The sequence below is a fragment of the Octopus bimaculoides genome, chromosome 25 (assembly GCF_001194135.2).
Source record: "Octopus bimaculoides isolate UCB-OBI-ISO-001 chromosome 25, ASM119413v2, whole genome shotgun sequence".
NCBI lineage: Eukaryota > Metazoa > Mollusca > Cephalopoda > Octopoda > Octopodidae > Octopus > Octopus bimaculoides.
This window is the reverse complement of record NC_069005.1, coordinates 20,838,539-20,847,705: the sequence shown is the minus strand read 5'-3', so window position 1 is coordinate 20,847,705 and position 9,167 is coordinate 20,838,539. Positions and strand designations below refer to the sequence as shown.

The window sequence follows — 9,167 nt, the reverse complement described above, 5'->3', positions numbered from 1 at the left end:
AGCCCCCCCCCCACTCCAATCTATTGGCCTTGTGTCAGAATTTGAAACCATTGTTGTTGTTGTTGTTATAACAGTTGTCACACTGAGTCTTTATCATTTGTCCTCTAATGTCTCATGATAAACATGTGCTAACATTCCTGGCATTATCACCTATTATTAAAATATCCTCACCTCCCACACACTATTTTCCTGTCATCTTTCTTGTCTGTCTGTCTGTCATTCATTGTAGCCTTAACCTGTGGCTATAGTGGATGACAATCGCCCAAGGTACCACACAGTAGAATGAAATCAAGAACTATGTATTTTAGTCTATAAAATGGCTATGTTGTTAACAGGTTTGCTCAACAACATGGTTTTAGCTTCAGTCTTGTAGCCAGGTATTTTCTACCATAGCTTCAGATTGACAAATTTCTTTGGAGTGAAATTTGGTAAATGAAAAATGGGTGGAAGCCAGACAGAGGGATCTATTACTGTTCTCAAGTAGATGACTTACAAGTGGTATCAAAAAGTTCCAGGATTTGTTATGTTTAATAAAAAATAACTTATTTACCTAAATTTTAACATCATCTCCTTCGAAATAGTCACCTTGCCCTGCAATACACTGGTACCAGCTTTCCTACTACTTTTGAAATCTGGCCTGGATGTCATTTTCCATAAGCAAGTCGAGGACCTTCTGTAATTCACTCTGGATTTCAACAACGGTGTCAAAACGGTGACCTTTGAGCTGCATTTTCATTTTGAGGAAGAGATGGAAATCTGCAGGTGCTAAATCTGGCCAATATAGCAGGGGTGGAAGCAATACCATCTTGATTTTGGCAAGAAACTCACAAGTGTGAAGAGTTCAGTGACAGGGTGCATTGTCATCATGAAGAATCCACTTCTTTGTGCTCCACAGATCCAGTCGCTTTCACCAAATGTCCTCCCTCAAATGCTTCAAAACGTCACAGCAGAACTCTTGATTAATTGTCTGGTGCTGGAGCATGAATTCTCGATGCACAATACCACATTTTCGGGGGTGACATTCATGGCAAGTCTTCCAGATTGTTTATCATCTTCCAGGGACGTTCTTCCACTTTAATAAGGGAGTGCACTCTGTTGCTAACATTCAGGCTAAGTCTATGGTCTGAGGGTTAATTCCTCTCTTCCATCTGTTATCCCATCAGTTTTGCTGACAATGCTATCAAAGCAAAAACATTCCAAGTAGGTGCTGGCGTAGCTGTATGGATAAGAAGTTTGCTTCTCAATGACATGGTTTCAGGTCCCATTCTACTGCATGATACTTTGGCCAAGTGTCTTCTACTACACTACTATAGCCTCAGGCCAACCAAAGCCTTGTGACTGGATTTAGTTAATAGAAACTGAAAGAAGCCCATCATATATATATATATATATTCTCCCCATGTTTCTTTCTGTGTTCCTTTCTGTGGAAGAGCATAGGCTTGAAACGTTAAAGACTTTTTCACTTCCCGAGCATTATACTAATACATCTGTTTGTTGCCTACACCACCTGTCTTCGTCTTTTGTTTTTTTTTGTGAATTCTCCCTATATATATATATATAGGCTTTGTGGTAAGAAGCTTGCTTCCCAACTACATGGATCCAGGTTCAGTCTCAGTGCATGGCACCTTGTGACTTCTACTGTAGCCTTGGCCAACCAAAGCCTTGCAAGTGGACTTGGTAGGTGGAAACTGAATGAAGTGCCGTGTGTGTGTGTGTGTGTGTGTGCATGCATGTATGTATGTATGTAAGAATGCGTGTGTGTGCATGAGAGAGAGACAGATAAAGAGAGAGTGTGTAAGTGTGTGTATGTTTGTGCCTCATCGTGAATAACTGTCACTGTCTTGGAAGCTGTGTCATTCATTTCCAGTTTTCTGTGCAAACATGACTGGCCATGGGGCAAGGTAATCTTACTTAGGAACAGGCGAGGCTCTGGCTGTAAAAATATCTGCTTCAATAAACATCACCCAACCATTGCAAACATGGAAATGTGGACATTAAAATGATGATGATGATGTTGATGATGGTGAGTGATAGTAGCTCCAATGTAACATAGGTCATTGTGTGTCTGCCAGGGGAATTTGAACTCAGTATAGTTGTTCAGAAATATAGAAGTGTTGAGAAAGCTAGTAATGTACTGTGCTGTTATGATGACATGCTTGAATCTGAGTTCACATGTTCAAAACATACCATCACCACCACTGTCGCTGCCACCACCATCATCACCTCCACTACCACCACCACAACTATTAAGTCAGTCAAAAATGTAGTTTCCTTCACTGGTGGGTCTGCTGCTACTGCTGTTTTACTTCTTCTTCTTCTTCTTCTTCTTCTTTGCCTTCTTCTTCATCTTCTTCTTCTTCCTCTTCTTCTTCTTCTTCTTCTTCTTCTTCTTCTTCTTCTTCTTCTTCTTCTTCTTCTTCTTCGCCTTCTTCTTCTTCTTTAATCCCTAACAGGTGTCCAGAGGGGGAGGCTGTCCTCTCAACCAATTTGTTGTGGGTGCCACTGGAAATCAGACTCTGCTGATGATGTCATTCCATGCTCTACAACCCATGGCACTGGCTTTTGCTCCAGTTTCCCGGATTTGATTATAACACATCTACGTCCCAAAACATCCCCTACTTTACAGGACTCTTTACAGCTATAGGGCAAACATCCATCCAGCTGTAAAATGACAGCTGCTCTTACAAAACTACAGTTATCTTCCTGAAAGCTATGGTGGTAGTGGTGGTAGCAGTGGTGGCAGCGGTGACAGTAGTAGTAGTAGTAGTAGTAGTAGTAGTAGTAGTAGTAGTAGTAGTAGTAGTAGTAGCAACAGCGGTAGCAGCATTTAATTTGTCACCTTTAAATAACTTCTACTCAGCAAACTGTTATAAACACCTGTCTGCAGTGTTTGACATCCAGTGTTCTTCATGTCATTGTCGTTTAACCACAGGTCAGCTTTGGTTCTGAACACCTATGATCAAAAAACAATTCCCTTTATTTAGATATGGTATATGTAAGGCAGGGCTACACTGCAAAGCCTGTCCTTCTTTTCTTTAAGATGATTCTTTCATTTAATGAAAATTTAACTGCTGTTTTTAGCAGAATGAGTGACCTCATAGAGAATTCCTAGTTAACTCAACTGGTCTCTGTATGTATGTATGTATGTATCATCATCAGCTATTTAACATCCACTTTTCCATGTTCGCATGTGTCAGATGGAATTTGTTGAGGCAGATAGTCTACAGCCAGATGCTCTTCCTGTTACCAACCCTCGCCTGTTTCCAAATAATGTTTCTCTATGACCAGACATGATTATCACAGAAGACTGGAATGAAGGACACCACTTGTATGCCAGGGACACTCACTGTCATGCAGTCAAAGCAAGGAGACATACACAACTACACACACACACACACACACACACACATATATAGAAAGAGATATATATACAATGGGCTTCTTTCCATTTCCATCTACCAGAGCCTTATGCTTTATGTATAGAGCAGGAGACATTTACCCAAGGACACAGTGGGACTGAACCTGGAACCATGTGGTTGGGAAGCAATTTTCTTACTATACAACCACACCTGCGCCTATGTATATATAAAGCTTCCTAACCATGGCCATCCTGTCTTTTATCCAGACATTGTGTATCTAGAATCATAATATCTAATATATCCTTCCGTTTGTCATTATAGTTACTCCTGAGCCAGATGACCAAACACCAAAGACTTTCCAACCATGACAACCCATCTTATTTATAAGCATAACACATCCAAGACCACATTATTAAATGTCCTTCCTTTTGAGGATGGTCGAATGGGATTTGAAGGATATTTCACTGTTATTTCTTTTAGGCCTTGTAACCTCAAAGAGATCCCTTCATTAACATAAATGTTTCACCTCATTGTTCCTTTTTTGCTTAATATTTTTTTTATTTTCTTTTTCTTGTTTATTGTCATTTTTGCAGGAACCCACATGGTAGAACAGGTATCAAAGGTCGTGGACTACTAGGTCGTTGGGGACCTAATCATGCTGCTGACCCTATCATTACAAGGTTACTCTTTTTATTATTATTATTATTATTATTATTATTATTATTATTATTTCATCCTTTTGGGGGAGTCAATAAAATAAGTACCAGTTGAGTACTGGGGCCAATATAATTGATTATCCCTCTCCCCCAAAATTTCAGGCCCTGTACTTAAAGTAGAAAGGATTATTATTATTATTATTATTATTATTATTATTATTATTATCATCATCATTATCATGATTATTATTATTATTATTATTAGTGATGGTTACTCACACTGATTTTCATGTATGAGTGTTTGAAGGAGAGGATTTAAGAAGAAAAAGAGAGAAAATGTGAGACAAAGGAAAAACAACTTTAAAAATAAGATAATAAAAGAAGCTACATCTATTTGCGATGGTGGCTTGAATGTAGTTTGAGTCCAGGAATAGATTTTGCTCAATGGGGGCACTAATGATTTTGATTTTGCCTGGAACTGAGCAAATGTGTCTGTTGGTTGCAGGATATAATTCTTTTATTGTTCTGTTTCTTTAATTCAAGTTGTTTTGATGCATCATGACACATTTTACACCATGCAGATCAATCAAGGCAATAACTTTCCCAAGATATCAAATTAAGCTGTAGAGATTTGCAGAGATTTTAGTGATTGTTTCAACTTATCCTTATACCTCTGGACAGGTCTTCCTTTACCACAGTATCCCTCTACTTGTTGGCCATACAAAAGAAGTTTTTGAATGTGGTCATCTTTCATTCAAACATGTCTTATCCATCTGCCCTGAATTATTATTATTATTATTATTATTATTATTATTATTATTATTATTATTATTATTATTATTTTTTACTTTTAATCTGCATGTTTGTTACAATCACTTGCCAAGACACACCCAGCGTCCTAGGGCGAGTGAAGGATAAGAGATATTACAATATGACTGAAAGCTTGGGGAGGGGAAGCGGCAGGGGTAGTAGTAAAATGTCTTCATGCAATACAACACAGACATTTAAAATGATAGGGTTTTTTTTAAGAATGTATGCAGTACTTGTCAGCACAATCTTTTGGATTTCTCTGAGACTTGGGTCTCCTGGGATCTTATCTACATGTTTCTGACATCCCTTTCTTATCATACCTAGAGCACCTACAATAACAGGAACAGTTTTCACTTTAAGATGCCTCATCTTTTGTATTTCAATTTCCAGGTCCTTATATTTACTTAATTTGTCAAATTCCTTTATAGATATATTTTTTATCAGAGGAAACACTTACATCTATTAGTCTACAAGTATTTTCCTCCCTGTTTTTAATAATTATGTCTGGCCAATTAGCCTGGGTAGTTCTGTCGGTGTTGACTGGAAAATCCCAGAGGATAGTGACATTTTTACCTTCAACGACCAGCTCAGGATCATGTTCTTACCAGTAAGCAGGAGGGCTGATTTTGTAGTGTTTACTTATTTTCTAATGTAAATACTGTCCCACCCTATTGTGACAATTTTTGTATTCATTTGGTGTCAGCACTGGATGTCCCGAGATGAGATGGTCTATTGTTTCATCAAACGTATCTCAGAATCTGCATTTAGGGTCAGAACCGTTTTGAAGAAATGGTAGTTTTTGGTAAGCAAGCTTTGATCTTGTGCTGCCAATATGAAACCTTCAATCTTTGCTTTCAGTCGCGAACTTCTCAGCCACTGGTGGGTTGTTGCTTGGTCTGCGCCAGCATTTCGACTTCGAAATATATGTTGTCCATGCAGAGGCTTCTGTCTCCACCATTCATTTTGCAGTCAGCTTGATCCGTTTTGCTTGTTTTGTGGCAGTGGCTTCAGGTTCTTCGTCTAGTTCAGGGTTGTTGTTGTTACCTCCGCCTTAGTGAAGGCTGAGGTATTGTTTTCAGTTATGTTTGTTTGTCCATGGACAAGATATCTCAAGAACCGCTAGATGGATTCGGATGAAACTTTTAGGGATGGTTGGCCTCGTGACTGACACAAACTGATTAGATTTTGGGATTCTGGATTATTTTTCCTGTTTTTTTTACTTAATTTTTGAGAGCGGTCGGGTTCATTTTTAGTATCCTCGTTTGTGAGAGCAGTCAAGCTTATTTCAGATATTCTCATTTTAAAAATCATCTCCGGATAATCATTGAGAGGACGTTGGTGTTGCCTTGGTGGAGGTTTGGGCTCTCTGAGTGCTCCTGTTATTATTATGAAGTGAGAGAGTAATTCATGCCATCAAGTGGTACAGGGGTACAAATATACAAAGCGCAATATACCCATTGTGACTACTTGTCTGATAAGAGTACACCAGGCACATGCATCACAACCATATGTGTGCAACACAGTGATCTCATATCAAGGTAAACAGAGCATGTTGGCTATTTGTTCCAACTTCCTCTCCATGACAAAAATCACAAGCTACAGCACAAAAACACAAATTTCTCAACTTGTGAAGTAAACAGAGCAATGTCACTCAGCACACTGCCTCGTGAAGGTCACTGTTAGCTCTCACTGCACATGCAACCACATGCTGCCATCTGTTGGCATGCTACAGAACTAGTCCAGGAATGCTTTGATACTACCTCAAACAAGATAAAACATGATCAATTCCAAACAATGTAAATTAGGCATTGCATTTGATATAGTAATCTGAATGATAAAGGGTTAAGGGTCATATATATAATTGAATCTAGCTCAAGGTAGTTTGTTACCATCAATTCATCAAAAATTTTATGGTTTACAGCAGTGGTTCTCAACCATTTCTTATCTATGGACCGCTTTAATTACTATTTTATGCTGGTGGACACCCCATAGCTATTTGACATTTAAAAAACTAGTCTTATAGATAGTTCTTTCAAAATTCCTATTTAGTTTTTCACACGTTCACCTGCATACATTAGCAAGAAAATGTAAAACTATGTTAAGTGTTAGAGAAAGAAACCTCGCTGTTTCTTGTAATAAATACATCTAAAGAAAAAATTTTTCATGGATCCTTAAAATAATACTGTTGATCCCAAAATTACTATTTTGCTTGCATGGACCCCAGTTGAGAACCATTGACTTACAGGATTTAATGGGTTAAATATTAGTTGGTATGTACTTTATGGCGGATTTGTCACACACACACACACACACACACTTTTTAAAGGATATAGCTCATCTTTAGGGTGTATAATTACAATTTGTATATTCTACTCTTTATCTTTACTCTGAATGTATATGTGTGTGTATAAGTGTGACACACACATGCACACACACGCACGCACGCACACACACACACACACACACACACACACACACGTATCTGACTAGGTTGTCAGATGTTGTTACACATCACTGGTCACGATGCACTTTTTGCATTGTTTTAGCCTTCAAATGATGCCACCTCACTGGCTAGGCGAGCAGGCCAATATTTTTTCCTCCTGATCAAAAAGGGGGCTGGAGCAACATGAAATGAAGTGTCTTGCTCAAGAACACAACACAACTCCTGGTAAGGGAATCAAACCCATGGTCTAGTGATCATGAGTGCAACAGCCTAACCACTAGGCCATGCACCTTCATTAGTGTATTTATGTGAATATGTCTGTCTGAGTGTATAAAAACATCTGCATGAGTTTACATTAATATATTTGTATTTATATGTATACACATCTGTTGTACAACTATTCAAATTTGATCTCTTCTTTTTCTCCCAGGTGGAAGGTGGTCGATGGAGACAAGGTCAGAGGTCATGATGGTAAACCTGTACTACAGTTTATTGCCATTCAAAGACGAGACACTGGTGACTGGGCCATTCCTGGGGTAAACACTTTTATATTTTTTAATCCTCTGGCATTCAAATTACTCTGCCAAATGTAAAGCTTATTCATTCATATTACTTTGAATTTATCATGTATTATCTCATAGCTTTGAGATTTTGATGGTGTGATTGTCTGTTTTTAGGATGAAACTGTAGGGTAGGTCTGAGGGGTTAGACCCAGCCAGTTTGAACTTAAAACAGGAGGCATATCTCGGCCAGATATTGCCAGTTTAAATGCTAAAAGACTAATGATAACTATGTACTACCGAACTACCCTCTATGACTCCAACATTTAGCCATATTCACTGCACTCCGCTCATCCATGATCTACTGGAACATGTACCATCTCGTTACAATCGACTCAGCTATACTCTGCTGGAGTACACATAGTCACAATGCATCATCCAACCATTTTCTACCCATGCTATTCGTTCTACACTCTTCATTCCTCTCATTACACTCCACTCAAATGGAAAAATGTGTCCATGTGTGTACATCTGTTTGTGCATGTAAATATATATGCATTAGGCACAGGCGAGGCCATAGGCGCAAGTGTGGCTGTGGTAAGAAACAGGTGAGGGTTAGAAATAGAAAGAGCATCTGGCTGTAGAAAATTTAGTTCAGAAATTCTTTCTCCCCCCCCTCTCTCTTTCTCTGGCCAGGTATGCACCTCCTCTATAGTAAGACACTTGTTTCTTCCTCTCTGTTTCACTTTACTCTTTCATCATCTGACACAAGATCCCCTTCTCTAATACCCCTTCTCAATATTCCATGTCTTGCAAGTTAGTTGGTGACCCTGCTGGTGTTGGTGCCACATAAAAAGCATCCACTCCACACTGTGAAGTGGTTGGCATTTGGAAGAGCATTCAGCTATAAAAACCATGTCGAAACTGACCTCACCAGTGTTGGTGCCACATAAAAAGCACTCAGTCCATTCTGTGAAGTAGTTGGTGTTAGGAAGGGCATCCAGCTGTAAAGACCCTGCCAAAACAGACACAGTAGCCTGGGGTGATCTTCCACCTGACTGGCCGCTGTCAAACTGTCCAACCCATGCCTGCATGAAAGGTGGACATTAAACAATGATGATGATAATGATTATATATATATATTTATATGTGTGTGTGTGTATAGGCATTCTGTTTATGCTTGTAACCCTTTCTGTCCTATCAAGCATTCCTTACAGCTCATTGCCAGTTATTAACCCTTTAGCATTCTGATTACTTTGTTGAATGTAATACTTATTTATCCACGTAGTTCTCAATTAATTATGTATTCTCTTACTGTTTTGAGATTTCAATGATGTGATTGCATATTTTTAGAATGACATTGTATGGTAGGGGTGAGAAGCCAGATCTGGCTGGTTTT

General features: G+C 38.8%; 1 protein-coding gene across 1 annotated transcript in view; it reads left to right on the top strand.

The window, feature by feature from the left end:
* Positions 1-9,167, top strand: part of LOC106875169 (ADP-ribose pyrophosphatase, mitochondrial) — a 99,295-nt gene that overhangs the window by 85,216 nt on the left and 4,912 nt on the right. The window contains exons 5-6 of the mRNA XM_014923199.2: positions 3,953-4,039; positions 7,699-7,804. Coding sequence (XP_014778685.1) covers positions 3,953-4,039; positions 7,699-7,804 — 193 coding nt within the window. The remainder of the gene's footprint in view (positions 1-3,952; positions 4,040-7,698; positions 7,805-9,167) is intronic.